Source organism: Artemia franciscana, chromosome 18 (genome assembly GCF_032884065.1).
Source record: "Artemia franciscana chromosome 18, ASM3288406v1, whole genome shotgun sequence".
Lineage (NCBI taxonomy): Eukaryota > Metazoa > Arthropoda > Branchiopoda > Anostraca > Artemiidae > Artemia > Artemia franciscana.
The window spans coordinates 18,311,438-18,327,903 of record NC_088880.1 but is presented as its reverse complement, the minus strand read 5'-3'; the positions used below and the strand labels follow the sequence as shown (position 1 = coordinate 18,327,903).

The window sequence follows — 16,466 nt, the reverse complement described above, 5'->3', positions numbered from 1 at the left end:
AACAAGAATATGACTGGTCATTACTCTCCGACACTATAAATTCATTTTGAGTTTTCTTCAAAAAACCTTACATTTATTACTGAAGTCCTTTTAAAATACGGCAGTCATTCTCATTTACAATAATTGCTTTTGTGCTAATTACCTCTGATTCAGTTCGTTCATACCACCACTCCACTGCTGAAGCCATAAACTAATTTTTCTGGTAACTGCTGCAAAATTTTAAAATATTCCTCTAGCAAGAGCAGAATTTCCGGAGCAAAATCCGCTGTCAATTTGTCCGCAGCGTTCAGTGCAAATCAGTACCGACCACAGACGAAAGACATGTAAAATTGAAATATAATATTATATAATGACAAAGAATATAACCTTGTCTTTGGTATAGACGCTCACCGCTATGTTGGCGCCAAATTGGAATTGGAATCCCAGTTAGTATGCTCTATGTGCTGCATACTTAAACGATTACAACCCTGATGATAAGATTAGCCTGAACTTACTTGTTCAGGTCAAACGCCTTGTTAAAATTATGTGAATACCTTATACAGGAATCCATACCGGAAAGCACTACGTTTTGATCATGGCCCAAACGTGGAAAATCCAAAAAAAAAGAAAGACGAAAGATGCGATGAGTATAGAAAAATAGAATAGACATCGTGAAATCTTGAGAATTTGGGATAAAGGAGTGAATATCTCTCTGTGCATGGTCCTGTGTTTAGGGTTTGGAGGCAGAGACAAAATTTCTGCGGTTTTCTTCTGTTTTTCCTTTCATTTTCTTAAGATAAGCAATTTTTCAAAGGAAAACTGTTATCTTTACATGATTGAGTAGCTACCACAGCTGCAACATAAAAATAAAGTCTTGTGAATTCACACACATATGTGCCAAATACAATGAAACACACACATTGAAACACCCATAGGAGTGTAAAAACCTACGTACCCATTTACAAACAAATGTAATTAATGGCCAGGCTATGTATGACACTACCCTAATGCTGCTTCATGTATCCTGGCATCTTAGTAGCTTAATACTGTTCATAATTTTTGTTGCAGCCATAGACTTCCAGTGAACCGACAGCCATTGCATAGAATGGTATCCTTGCTCTTACAAGTAGCATGGCTATGAGAGTTGGGTTATGTTCAAAATCCTGTCCAAGCATCATCCTCAAGCTTTTTTGTTTCTTCATTTGGTGATTACATTAAAATAATCTCTTTAAGTCCATATCAACTTGATTGCCGCATTTTGATTATTATGCCGTTTGGGCTCAGTTGCTAACATAAAAAAGATGTGGTTACTTGCAATTACCCTATATGTTACCTGGAGACTTACACAGGAACTCATTTGGGAAGAGGATGCCATTCTATACAAGGTAAACAAATTGAAAAAAGTGCAAAAACTCGTAAACTATAAGTAAAACATGAGACATTATTGGAACATACATGACAATCTTCAGATTTTTGGGGTGGCACTAGTACCCCTCCGCATAAATGCCTGTTTTCAAGCGGTTTTATTAGGAATCTTGCAACATATCTACTTGTACTGTGACTTACTATTCAACTTCGATGCCAGAATAGAACAAGAACAAAATATTGAGCCAAAGTTTTAGGCATAACGAATCACTCACAGGTCCTGAACGATCATTCAGGAAAAAAAAACATGGCTAGGCATTTGTAACACATTGGCGTAATTAGGAAAGAGTTTGTTTGAAGTTTGAATCTCCTGTAAAGAAAAAAGATGTGAAATACTAAAATGCTAAAGAAATAATGATTTAATTCTGTAAAATAAAAAGAAGGATAATTGCAGGTTGAATCGTCCTCCTTGGTGCTAAATTCTTCGTATGAAAGTGTGTCAAGTAATTATGTGCTGACATGTTTAGGGTCCATGACATTGTGCTCAATACTAAAATTATAATGACTGAAAATATCGTTACTTTTTTCTTTTTCAAAATCCACTGGGCAAGTTCCGAAATATTATACCACGGCAAAAATTTTGTTTCCAAACCGTAAAAGAATGAATTATAATTTAAACCTTAATTAGGTATTCTGAGATGTACTGCGGCACCTTTGAATAAATATTAAGTAACACATCTTTTTTTACGTATACTTGAAAAGAGAGATATTTCCGGAACAGTGCATGTTTTAAGTTAAAGTTTTTGTTGTAACTTTAAAATAACTTGTTAATAATGAGGTTTCTGAAACAGACTGAAGTCTATCGCCCTATGGCACTGAACGAATTTAGAAAAAGTTAACAGATGTTTTAGTTCAAGAAAAATCTTGAACGTCAAAATCAAATCCAAAAAGTAAATTTAACCATGTCTTACATTTGAATCACCTTTAAGGTTATTTTTCGAAAAAAGAGTTTCAGGGTATAAGGTATAACGCTATTTAGAAATCTTTCTAATGGTATAAAACTGAAAAACTGAAATTCAAACCGTTTATGGCAATGAATAGCAAGTAAAGAGTGAACCTTGCTCATAGAAACTAAACTCCAAAGAGCAAAATTCTAAAAAAGCTCCCTTCTGATTGCGAAGCCCCCTCTCATTGTAGAAATGGCAGTTCTAACAAAAAATGGTATTTTTTGAAAATCTTTGCTTTGTAATAAAAAATTTGAATTTTAGCTTTAGTAAGAGAATGTCTAAGGAGTGGTAGCCTCCTCATACTTGGTTTAACTCTGAATGGGATATTTTAAATTAACATATATCAAATAAAACTTGAAAGGAAGAAAAATTGTCGAATTAATAAAGAGAGCTGCCGCTACCACTTTTAAACACTGAAATTTTACTTTTTTAGCTTTTAATTTATAAACTTTTCAATTATGACATCGCTTCGAGAATGATATTTTGTTATGTTTGCTTTAAGCGACACAAATTTCATATAAGATTTTGCTGAAAGCTATGGGTATATAAAGAGAAATCTCGGAAGAAAAATACATAAATAAAGAAAAAGTGAGAAAATGGAAAGAACAGCTTCATTCCTTCATGGTATACAGAAAAATTTACTCAAGAAGGGTGTACCCTTACGCAATTACTCTGCATTAAGAAACATCAGCCAACACACTTTTTATAGAACAGCCAAGGGTAGGGTAGGCTTGATTTATAAGCGAAAATGTCAAACAAGAATAAATCAAAACAGAATATAAGAAAATAGTTCATAGTGGTGAAATTATAAGTGAACTGTAAATAAAACTCCAATGAAACAAATAAACGACTTGTTATCAAGTAGTACTTTCCAGGGATATCTGCCATATAGAAACACCGAGCACGTATAGGTTTTATTTATATGAGCTTGATGTTCAAAAAAGGTTTAAAGGGTGCACAAGTTCAAGCAATCGAAAGAAAGTGATTTCTTAAAACTTTGATTTTGTTAGAAATCATACAAAGAAAAAACGTGGTTGCCTATGGCTTTTCCTTGTCTGTATCTTAGATTGCCTAAAGTTTTGCACGCCTATTTTTGGTCCAGTATCCGGGCTTTATGCACCTTTACTATGCACGGAGTAGCATAGTACGCAACCGCCTGATTTGGCAAGGGGGAAACCAGTCACAAACGGTAGCTCCAACATAATATCACACATTTATTATTGTCCAATTCACCGATTATTTGAGCAAGCAAGAGGATATCTAAATGACTTCAACTTCTTTGTTTCTCTCTTTTTTTTGTATGCCCACTTATAGCTACAATAGTTGAACACAAGATATTAACTTCGAAGTTAGGCTACTTGCTATGTTTTATTCGATATATAATAACACCAAAAAAAATAAATAACAAGAAGTGATGGTAAGAAGTAATTGTTGGCCATGCCTCCTAAGAATCAGGAATTTCCTGGTCATCATACATGACAAGGGTTCTTATCAGCTTGTCTTGCTTAAACACTTTTTTTTTCAGAGAGTAAATGATGAGCCCCCTGTTGCTGCAACTGAACCACTTTTTACTGAAATCGGAGGTGCTGCTATTGTTAACAATGTCACTTTTTTTGTTAGTGATTTAGACACCAAGCCTTTTGATCTGGTGGTGACACTTTCTGAAGCCCCTAAAATAGGTGAGCATTGCTATTCCTTTTTGTCGTCAGATTCAAATTTAATTTTCTGAGACTAATTTCGTTCTTTTTCTTTCCAGAAATTCAGCTAGTCAGAATGCTTTAAAATATAAAGTAAAAAATATTTTCTTAAGAGCCAGAGAAATTCTAGAAGTTTTTGTAGCTCTCATTGACATTAAGATACCACTTGAAGGTCAAGCACCAGTTAGGCCTATCGAGATTATAACCTGCTTGTGGTAATTGAATTAGCAAAAGTATTTAACCCCTCACGCCTGAAGAAAACGGGGCTTATGATCCTTGCTTGCAAGTTACTTTCTATGATATTCAAAAAATCCACCGACAAGGAAAGATTAAACCTTGCTAGCTCCTGGGCTGTAAAGTTCAAAGGTATAAAATTTCTTGATTAGCGTCTTCTTGACTGTAGATACCCTCCTACAAAGTTTATAATGTATGTGGACACTTCAATGCAAAGGTAAGTGGGGATCAGATGAAAATCAACCCATTCAAGGTGAAAATCCATCTGTTCTCTCCTCCTTGTCCAAATTTGCTTGTCCTAAACGTTTTAAGCAGGTTTGTCGAGAAGGGAGTCCAATTCTGCAGAATCATTATTCTCATGTCCCATCGGACCAGGGTACTTGGCACATGAATTTCAAGCTTATCAGTCAAAGAAACATGCCTACCTACCTTTCAATTGAAGTTCGACGATCTGAGCTGTTTCTGAAGGGTCCAAGGGCCCAATTTGTGTCCATGAAAATACAGACTAAAATTCTTGTGGCCAAGGGAATGTCATATTCGTTGGGCCACGTGCCCATTTTGTGCCTGAAATCATACAGATTGAAAATGTGAAATTGAAAGATTGATTACAGATTTTTTATTCAAAAAAGGGGCAACATGTCAGGGATGTTGGGGGGAGGGGGATTAACTGTTTTTTTTTCATATATCGAGTCATATAGATCGAGAATCCTTCCGTGCTCCCCATTCAAAAAAGCGGCAGCATACCTGCCATTGTGCTAAAAAGTTGGCGTTCCAAGGGGCAAGGAAGTGGATTTTGCTGTGTCTTAAGGCTCAATTTCTGGCTCTATCAGAACGGATTGAACATGCTTGCGTGATTCCGCTTTAACCAAGGCACAATATCTCTGTCTTTTTGCTTAAAAGCTGGTTGGAAGGAGGCAGTTTGTTCCAAGGGCTTGATTCTGGTGCGTGTACCGGCGTAACCCCACGGGTAACCCCCTAAATACGTTCCTGCCCGGATCCTCTTCAAAAATAACACCGAACTGAAATAAAGACTACAGCTTTTGAATCGACATTTTCAAAAAGAGACCTTTGGCTGACCTTTGGATAGGAAGATTTCCTATCCCGCCCCTTGAACGTCAAAGAGCATCACATTTTATTATTATTATTATTATTATTATTATTATTATTATTTTTAATGGTTACTAGTGAAAAAATTAGGAGTTGAAAAAAACATACCCACTGTTATACTAACAAGCTGGTGGGGGGGGGTCGAGGTGGATTTATGGAAGGACGTGGCCCCACTTTGATCTTCCAATCTTGTATATTGAAAGTTCTTCTATGATTACCGTCAAACAAGGTGTATTATTACTCTTCATCTTTGTGCTCGACATATTTAATGGGAGGAGCATGATCAGTAGCGATGGTCACCGAATCTGCTAAGTGTTTTTCCTGTATTTATTAACAACCCTAATTAAACTAAAGTCATACTTAACGTGCACACAGAAACGTTTGAACATTAAATTTAGGAAATTTTACCCGATTCCGCTGTATGAATAAATTTTGGAGTGTATTACACATACCATTCTGATATCAAATATTTCATAATGTGTCTGAACTTACCATCAAAGAGCGTATTTCTATTCGGAAACCCCTCGCTGAAATGAAATACTTTCACTATTTTTTTTCTTACAAGATATATTGATTTCCCTATTCTTTGAGTTGTTTATTAAAGAACAATTGAGTTTTTCACTTACCATTCAGGTGCCTCTGTTAGAGATTAAATAAATAAACAAGTTTTTTTAACTGAAAGTAAGGAGCAACATGAAAACTTAAAACGAACAGAAACTACTCCGTATATGAAAGTGGTCGTCCCCTCGTCAACGGCCCGCTCTTTACGCTAAAGTTTTTTATTGCTTAAAACGTAGAACTGTGAGGAAGAGTCAAACAAACCCCGATGATACATTCCTCCATGAAAAGATCCTCATATGAAACCCCCTCCCCGACCCTCCCCCCACCAGAAAAAATTCCCCTGAAAACATCTGTATCCTTCCCAATAATCATTACTATAAGTAAACAATGGGCAAGGTTCATAACTTGCACTCCTTCCCCCGGGGACTTTGGGGGATTAAGTTGCCATCAAAGACATAGTTATTAGATATTTTGACTATGCTGTACAAAATGCCTATCTAATAATTTTGATCTGGTGACTTTGGGAAAAAATGAGCGGGGAGGGGCCAAGCTGCCCTTCAATTTTATGGTCACTTAAAAGGGTACTAGAACTTTTTATTTCCTTTAGAATGGGTCCTCTCGCGACATTCTAGAATGACTGGGCTGATACGATCACCCCTGGGAAAAAAAACACACAAAAAACTAAATTAACACTCATCCGTGATGTTTGTTCAGGCAAAAAATACAAAATTCCACATTTTTGCAGATATGAGCTGGAAACCTCTACAGTAGGGTTCTCTTATACGCTGAATCTGGTGAAGTGATTGTCAGTAAGATTCTATTACTTTTAGGGGGTGTTTTCTCCTTTTTTCGAAAATAAGGCAAATTTTTTCAGGCTTGTAACTTTTGATGGGATAAGACTAAACTTGATGAAGTTTGTAAAGTCATCATAAAAATCCAATTCTTTTCATGTATGTAGTGATATAAAAATTCCATTTTCTAGAGCTTTCGGTTACTATTTAGCCGGGTCACTCCTTAATTACAGTTCGTTACCAGGAACTGTTTGAAACGATGACTATACAAGGTGTATCTGAAACCATCTTACCAAACGGTGATCTCTCATTATATTAAATAAAAAAAAAAACAAGTTTTTTCAACTGAAAGTAAGGAGCGACATTAAAACTTAAAACGAACAGAAATTTCTTCGTATATGAAAGGGGCTGCTTCCTCATCAACGCCCCGCTCTTTGCGCTAAAGTTTGGCCCTTTCTCTCAACTCTTCTTTTTAATACAGTAAAAAACTTCAGCGTAAAGAGCGGGGCGTTGATGAGGAAGCAGCCCCTTTCATATACGAAGTAATTTCTGTTCGTTTTAAGTTTTAATGTCGCTCCTTACTTTCAGTTCAAAAAACTTGTTTTTTTTTTATTTAATTTCTGAACGTTTTTGAATCAATGCATGTTTTAATTTTGGCTCTCCGCAGAGGAATAATTAAAACGAAATTTGCATATTTATTTATTTTTTTTGGCTAAATGGCTTCTCATAATTTTGATCGAATGATTTTGAGAAAAAAAGATCGGAGGAGGAAGCCTAGTTGCCCTCCAATTTTGGGGTTAATTAAAAAGGCAACTAGAACTTTTAATTTTTTATAAATCTTTTTATTAGTAAAAGATATACGTAACTTATAAATTAGCTTACGTAAAGAACTTTTTATTCTCATGTTTTTATTACACATATGAGAGGGTTCGCCCCCTCGTCAGTACCTCTCTCTTTACACTAAATCATAAATTTTGTCCCAATTCATTAAGAATGACCCCTGAATCACAAAAGCCGTAGAATAAATAGTTGACATTACTAAAAATACTTTAGCGTAAAGAGCGAGGTATTAGGAGGAGGTGAGCCCCTCATATGGGTAATAATTTCTGTTCGTTTTAAGTTTTAATGCTGCTCCTTACTTCCAGCTGAAAAAACTTTTTCATATTTATTTTTTCATTGTTTTTTGTTTTAAATAATGCTAGTAAATCCTGCGCTCCCTTCATGGAAATTTTCTTCCCCCATAACAAATTCCTCGATGGAAAGTTCCCCAGCTTATCCCCATCTTCTCAACCCCTCCCCCAACCAAAAAAATTCTCCTTAAAACGCCTCTACACTTCCCAATAACCATTACTATACGTAAGCACTGGTCAAAGTTTGTAACTTGTAGCCCCTCCCACGGGGACTGTGGAGGAGTAAGTCGTCCCCAAAGACATAGTTATAAGGTTTTTTGACTACGATGAGTAAAATGGCTATCTTAGAATTTTGATACGTTGACTTTGGGAAAATAATTAGCGTGGGAGGGGTCCTAGGTGCCCTCCAATTTTTTGGTCACTTAAAAAGGGCACTAGAACTTTTCATTTCCGTTAGAATGAGCCCTCTCGCAATATCCTAGGACAACTGGGTCGATACGATCACCCCTGGGAAAAAAAAACAAAAACAAACAAACAAATAAACACGCATCCGTGATGTTTGTTCAGGCAAAAAATACAAAATTCCACATTTTTGCAGATACGAGCTGGAAACCTCTACAGTAGGGTTCTCTTATACGCTGAATCTGAGGGGGACTTCCTCGATGGAAGGTTCCCCCAGCTTATCCCCCTCTTCTCAACCCCTCCCCCAACCAAAAAATCCTCCTTAAAACGCCTGTACACTTCCCAATAACCATTACTATATGTAAGCACTGGTCAAAGTTTGTAACTTGTAGCTCCTCCCACGGGGACTGTGAAGGAGTAAGTCGTCCCCAAAGACATAGTTATAAAGGTTTTCGACTACGATGAATAAAATGGCTATCTCAGAATTTTGATCCGTTGACTTTGGGAAAATAATTAGCGTGGGAGGGGGCCTAGGTACCCTCCAATTTTTTTGGTCACTTAAAAAGGGCACTAGAACTTTTCATTTTCGTTAGAATGAGCCCTCTCGTAATATTCTAGGACAACTGGGTCGATACGATCACCCCTGGGAAAAAAAACAAACAAACAAATAAACACGCATCCGTGATTTGCCTTCTGGCAAAAAATACAAAATTCCACATGTTTGTAGATATGAGCTTGAAACTTCTACAGTAGGGTTCTCTGATACGCTGAATCTGATGGTGTAATTTTCTTTAAGATTCTATGACTTTTAGGGGGTATTTCTCCCTATTTTCTAAAATAACGCAAATTTTCTCAGGCTCGTAACTTTGGATGCGTAAGACTAAAATTGATGAAATTTATATATTTAAAATCAGCATCAAAATGCGATTCTTTTGATGTAGCTATTGGTATCAAAATTCCAATTTTTAGAGTTTTGGTTTCTATTGAGCCGGGTCGCTCCTTACTACAGTTCGTTACCACGAACTGTTTGATAGTCAATAAGCTTCCAATCTTCGCAAAAAAGTGGAAGCATAGGGTGCGTCCCAGAAGGCAATTTATCTTAAATTGTATTCAGTTTTTTTTTTATTTCATACTAAAGTGAGTGGTAACGACAAATTTATCCTTTTATATGTTCATAATAAGCAATGGAGAGCAAAATTTTAGTTCTTCCAGCAGTTGGAATACAAAAAAAGAAATATGTTATATTGTATTTTGGAATGCAAATAATAAAAAATATTAATTATCATTCACGAAAATTGTCTTATAGAACCTAGCATAGTTTTTCTTCTTTTTTTCTTTTTAATGCTTGTCATCATACAACATCTGCTGCTAGTTTGGTAAGATTACAACAATCATCTCGTGGAATAAGATACAGTCAGTTCTATCGTTTTTGTGGCGTATATATTTGAACGAATTGCAAATTCATCTAAGTTATATACCAGATATGAAATTAGTCGGATTAGCTACTAAAAAATTGTTTAGTTTCCTATGTCCAAGAAGTTTTTTTTTAAAGTTCTATTCTAAAGTATTAGTCGTAATTTTGCGGGAATGTCCTCATAAACATGCACAGCTAAAATAGTATGTTGGTTTGCTTTGATGTTAAGATCTACATAAACTGAAAAGGTGGAGATAATCAATTTTGCTTACATATGGACATGTCATTTTTCAATTTCTCTTTGTTGTACAAAAAATGATTATTTAGCATGGTTGGCTCATCATTTATATTCTGTATTTTTAGTCAGCTTTTTGACGCGTTACGGGGCAAGTTGGATACAATATCCATGCAGCTGAGATGGAGCGAATAAACTAGAGGACATGGTTGCCAACCCCTAATATCCAAAAAGAGTGCAAGTCAAAAAATTCGCTCGCGCACGGCTGTAAAAACTTGCATTTCAAATGAAAAGTCTGAAAGTTGGTAACTTTGTTTCTTGGGTTAATTACACTTCGGGAGAAGTTAACGACTGCTGACGTACAAAGTGAATGAAAAATAACATCCAAAAAGTGTGATTTTTACTCTTCCGCTTCCCCTCTGATGTAAAAAAAGAGTGTAAGCTGATAACCCTGCTGGAGGAGTGTATTGGGAGAAACATATACTCTGGCTGGCTATTGTCTAGTTTAAAATTGTATTGTTACTACTCTTAACTGAAAGTAGCCTACGTTTTAAACTAGGCACAACAAGGACGTATCCAGGGGTTTTGTTGGAGGGGAGGGTACAAAAAACAATTTGTAAACGCATCAAAAATTTGTTTACATGTATTTTGTAATGTTTTTACGAATCAGAAAAAAAAAACTGGGTAACCTCTCACCCTAGATAGGGTGTATCGAATGTTCTAAATGGTTAATTTCATTATCTTGCGTATCGGCTATCGCACAAATCTGACAGTCTTGCTTTAGAAGAATTCATCGTGCTAACACACCATTTCACCCTCTGAATTAAGAAATGGTATTCAGAAAAGTTAATTGTTTGACTAACTGTAAACTTTATAAATTCATAGAGGCTAGTGAATAAATTAAATTTGAAAATTAACGTCTTTTAGCCAAGGAGTAATAAATGTGTGGGCCGCTAGTCATGGGCTGCTCAAAAGTGTTTACTTACGGCCTGCAACATCGGTTATTAACTATAAAACTTTGCCTTTCCTTATACAAGGTGAATTAAAGGTTTATGTAGTTCGAATAATTTCGCTCCTATTTTAAGAACCTTAAAATAGGGACACTTTTCGCTCCTGTTGTATTTACCCTTAGTTGTGAATTATGTAATAGGATTTAGGCAGCAAGTAACTGTGAACTTGGAGATAGATGCATTTAACAAATATCAAAATCAGTATAACTGCTGTGATGTTACATATAGATGCCATACTGTAGGAAGTAAAAAAAAAGATGTCAGATGTTACACATTTTCATTGTAATATATTGCTGTCTTGGTTTGATTTACACCTGTTAAGCTCTATTTTGTAAAATCTGTTAGATAGATAGATAGATACATGTTTATTTACAACAAGAATTAAACCATATAAACAAACAGCGCAAATGCCTAGTGGCATACTAAAGCGCGTGGTATATCACAAAAAAAAATTAATGAAAAAATTAACAAATGAAATAACCGTCATTACTTCAGCTTAAACTAATGTGCACTTCTTACGGAGAAATATTCATAATAACTTCAGAAATGTGTTTCCATCATTACAATTTCGCACAGCTATTGGGATTAAATTCCAAACTTTCGTACTAATTTGACGCGAAATAAATCCCGATCGCACCGTTGACCTAATTTTCAAAATGTAGGTATGGGCTTTTGTTCCAACCTTTGCATGTATATTATCGCTCACAGTGTTTTCATTTAAAGGGAGGAGACCTGATGTTAAGAATGAATGTGTTAGGTGTACTAGCAAACAAAATTCATCAAGATTATGCAATTCATCTAAATATTTCCTTGCCCTAAAACTGAAATTCCTCTGAATTAACCCCTTGGTAGTTGGCTTAATTAATATTCGTTTCTCCCGAGTCTATCTACGCTAGAATTCACTTTTGTGACAATTTCGACAGTGAAATATTTAGTATTAAAGCCGACAAAACGTTATTCTCAAATCACTCATGAAACCCCTTCCGGTAGAATTTTATGAAAGAATTATGGTTCATTTAGGTCTATTGATTGTTTTAGGCAAAAGACGGCAAGATGTGGATAATTAATGCTGAAAAACCAATGCCTCGACGTAGCTCATTTCAAAGTTTACGAGTTTGGTAAACTAATTTACCAAACTTAGAAAAAACAATTTCAGCAAACTCAGACCCATTGCGGCCGTGTTGTCCTCACATGATAAATTTCACTTAAAAATTTGCTTAGATCATAAATTTGGTGCTGTCAAAGGCCAATTCTATTGGAATAAGATCGCGTAGCTAGACCATAGAGATAAGCGAAAAATAGCAAACAGGCGGCTTTATGTAAATGTTATACTCACTCCTGTCATTAATTATTATAAAGCGCACTTTTCTTATTTGAACAAGATTATAATTGCTTTGAATAAAAGCTGGGTTTCATTGTAGTATGAATTAAGATATTAGTGTGCTGTAGGTCTTACAATGAATGGATGTTGTTATAATAACTTTGTTCTGAAGATAAATTACTGGTGTTGAAAACTGGACATGATTTTATGCATTATTTTTTTACTGTCTGGAGGGTCTTGGCTATTTAAGTAGTAAGTTTAGTGGTTATAAATATCAAAGTGACAGAAGAATACTAAGAAATCCTATAATTTAGAATGTAATGTAGAAATGTAAAGCACAGTGATTCCAGTACGTATATCTTGGAAGTATAAAGCCTCTTAAATATTTTCCAAGTAAAAGTAAGTGTTAAAAAAAGAAAAAAATTGCGGGTGGGCTTCTGTACAAAATCAAATTTGTATCTTTGTCTATCTATTTAGGTATTCTTTCCAAAGATATTGTGTAAGTTACATAATTTGTCAAAGTTCTGAAATTTTCAAGAACCCCGAAGACATTATATAAAAAATGTAAACAGAATACAAAATATCTGACAAAGAGTAACTCACATAAAATATACTTACTTAATAACCAGAACTGTCTCCATATTTCAAAGTTAAAGAAAAAAGAGTTTCTTGTAAGAGATTGACATTAAAACTTCTGGAGAGCAAAAAGTTATGAGCTAGAGGGGGCGCTGCCGCCATGCTCAATCCCTCATTCGTGATACTCAAGTGGTTGCTGGCGCTTAAATTAGGGCTTCAGATTCGATATTTTGTTGAGAACATGAAAATACCTCATCTCCTGTTTACAACGGATAAAAAAGTATTTTTACTCACCAATTGAGTATCTGTTTTTTGTAAATAAGTATTCAGTAAAGCACAAACAGTCTTTTTTTCTATTTACCGTTTGGATTTCAGCAAATACAATTTTAAAATAATTTAAAAAGAAAAAAGGTAATATCAGTTGTTTTCCATGCCCCGTAGAGATCTGAGTGACTGTTTGCTCTTTCCATTTGAAACTTTGGCTGCGTTTATATCCATATCAATCGACATGTTTCTCCTTTTGATAATTAAGCGAGAGCAATTGTCAAATTTTCTTCTTCGGCTGTTACCTATTTATTTATGGATATAAGCCCAAATTAAATTTGCCCTTTGGTTTTCAAGTCAAGCGCTGATTGTCTTTTCTTGAGCCTTGATTATAGGTCTTCTAAATAGTTTATTTATGTGTGATACTTGCTTTGTCCTTTTACAGACGTCGGGATGCATTATTATTTATTAAGATAAAAAATTATTTTTATGTAGTGAAAACATGCAAAACGACAATGTTGGGATATATGTTGTTTATGTTTATGTATGCTGTTGTAAATATTGATGGGGTCACCACAATCCCGAGCTCTGTCTCTCCGTGGTAACCCAATGTATTTTTTTGTTAGGCGTATTATATTAATAAATTGAATTGAATTAAATTGAACTATATTGGCCATTTTCAAATGAGAAGTTAAGTCTAGGACACGGCTATGCCGAAACAGGCAAAGTATGTTAGAACTAAATTTTTTCATGAATAAAAATACCAAATAGATGACAAACCGAATACAAATCGTATTAAATAAATATAATCAAGTGTTTGTCCTAGCAGCATTGATTTGTAGCTGATTGAACGCAAAGGTTTTTGCAAAATATTTTGAAACAATATTGTGTAAGACAAGGACTTCTTAGCTTTTAATTTTTTTCTAGACACTGACATGTTTCCACATTAAATAAGTTATTGCAATTGGTAGTTACGTTCAATATATCGTTTAATAGGTAGTTTGGAACTATTAAGTTGTGTTCAGTAACGCTTATTGAAATCAATAGAATTAATCATTTACTTACTTTACTTGTACTTACTTGTACTTGTGGCGGGAATCAGGCGTTTCCACCTCGCCCGGCATCGATGATCTTAGAGACCTTCTTGGATCATGTTGATCGATCTTGTGCCAGCTGCTCTGCAAAGGCGAGCCACTGTGTTGACCATCTGTGACCGAATTTTCTGAAACCCCCGATTGGTTCAATGTCTGACTTGGCCAGGTTCCACCAGTTCTTCCTCTGTCCTCCTTGGCGTTTCTTCCAGTAGCTAATAGGCTCAACTAGAAGTATTTGGCGAGGCAGGTACTCTAGCGGTTTCCGTAATACATGGCCCAACCATTTCAAACGGCGTTCTTTAATAGTGAGCACAACATCTCTCTGAATATTGCACATTCGACGTATATTCACGTTGGAGCTGTACTCTGAGAGTATATGTCACGTAGCTGTACTCTGAGAATTCTTCGTAGACAAGTATGCTCAAACACCTTAAGTGTATTCTCTTGTTGTAGTTTTGCCGACCATGTTTCGCACCCGTAAAGGAGAACGGTGCGGACTAGTGCCATGTAAATTCGAACTTTCGTTTGGACACTGATTTCACGGCGATTCCATAAGGGTTTCTGAAGGGAGGCAAAGACTGTCTGCGCTTTCAGTATTCTCTGTTGGATATCAGCGTCGGAAGATCCGTCAGTACAAAGCTGGGAGCCTAGGTATGTGAAACGGTTGACTTTTTCCAGCTGAACTTGGTTGACTGTTAGTGGGAATGGTCCTGTGTCGTGGTTAATAGCCATGAATTTCGTTTTCTCTGTGCTGACTTTCAAGCCGATCAGATCTGCCCAGGCCACAACGCTGTCAAGCATGTTTTGGGCTTCTACAGGGTCTGACAGGAGGCCAACATCATCCGCATAATCGAGGTCAGTCAGTGAGAGATTCTGTCCAACCTGTGCTCCTGGATAAGACGATAGAACATTTTCAAGCACCCAATCGATGCAATAATTGAACAGAGTCGGAGAGAGGACACATCCTTGTTTTACTCCGAACTCAACCAGAAATTCTTCGGTTTCTTCGCCATAGATTCTAACTCGGCTCACTGAAGCGTCATAGTATGCCTTCATCAGTTCAACAAACTTCAGCGGCATTCCGTCATTCTCTAGAATCTTCCAAAGTTTCTGGCGAGTGACAGAGTCGAAGGCAGCAATGAAGTCCAGGAACATCAAGATCAGGGGTAGGTTGTATCTTTCAAACTGCTGGATAATGAGGCGAAAGGCGAAGATATTATCAGTACACCCTCTACCTGGTCGAAAGTCGGCTTGATTTCTTCGAGTTCTTTCCTCCCTTGCCCCTTTGAAGGGGTTCAAGAGCATGATCCCGAATATTTTGACGGCAATGTTTATGAGACTTATTCCGCGGTAATTTTTGCATTCGGTTTTGTCTCCTTTCTTATAGAAAGGGAGGATGACTGATGTCTTCCATTCCTTTGGAAAAGTGTTGGTCCTCCACATTTCTTCGAGAATGCCATGGAGCTGTTCAGCATTGACCTCAGGGCATTGTTTGTATAGTTCCAGAGGGAGGCCGTCTTCACCTGGGGCTTTGTGGTTTTTTAGGTTTTTGATCGCTTTTAGTATTTCGGCTCTGGCTGGTGTATCCAGCTCGATATCGTAAGGCTCTTTAGAGACGGAAGGTGGGAAGGCATCATGAGCAGATGAAGGGGATGGGTTCAGGAGGAGCTGAAAGTGATCCTTCCATCTTGCTGAACGTTCCTTCTGACAACTAATGATTTTTCCTGATCTGTTTTTGATTATTTCTGAGACAGCAGCTTTTTTACCAACGGATTCCTTCACTATCTGGTAAAGCTTGCGGGTGTCATGTAATCGTGCTGCTTTCTCTAATGACTCGGCAGCATCTTCCCACATTTGGTGGCGGTCCAGCCGAACAGAGCGTTTTACCCGTCTGCGTAACTCCTTTGTTTCTTCTTTAAGGCCTCCCATCTTTTTTCTTCGCTCACCGACTATTGACAGGGTTCTAGCGGTTATCCAGTGTTGTCGTTTGATTTTTGCTCGGCCTAGGATCTCATCGGCAGTCTCTGTCATCACGGTTTTAAAGGTCTCCCATCTCTTATCGGGGGTTAGGTTTTCATCAGAGCTGAGGGCGTCAAACCGGTTAGTTAGTCCCAAATTGAGGGCCTGCCGCACTTCTTTGTCTTGAAGTTTACCGATATCGAAGCCGACCTTGGACTTGTTTTTTCTTCGAATTGCAAGACGTAGCAAAATTTTTGCTGCGACGAGCCTGTGGTCAGATCCAGACTGTGAGCCTGTGTCCGCGCCGTTGTAAGAGCGAG

At 36.6% G+C, this 16,466-nt stretch overlaps 1 protein-coding gene across 3 annotated transcripts in view; it reads left to right on the top strand.

Moving 5' to 3' along the window:
- LOC136038701 (extracellular matrix organizing protein FRAS1-like) overlaps window positions 1-16,466 on the top strand; it is a 196,884-nt gene that overhangs the window by 128,465 nt on the left and 51,953 nt on the right. For all 3 annotated transcript variants that reach the window (XM_065722012.1, XM_065722013.1, XM_065722014.1), the window contains one exon: window positions 3,877-4,030. In XM_065722012.1, the coding sequence (XP_065578084.1) occupies window positions 3,877-4,030 (154 nt within the window). The remainder of the gene's footprint in view (window positions 1-3,876; window positions 4,031-16,466) is intronic.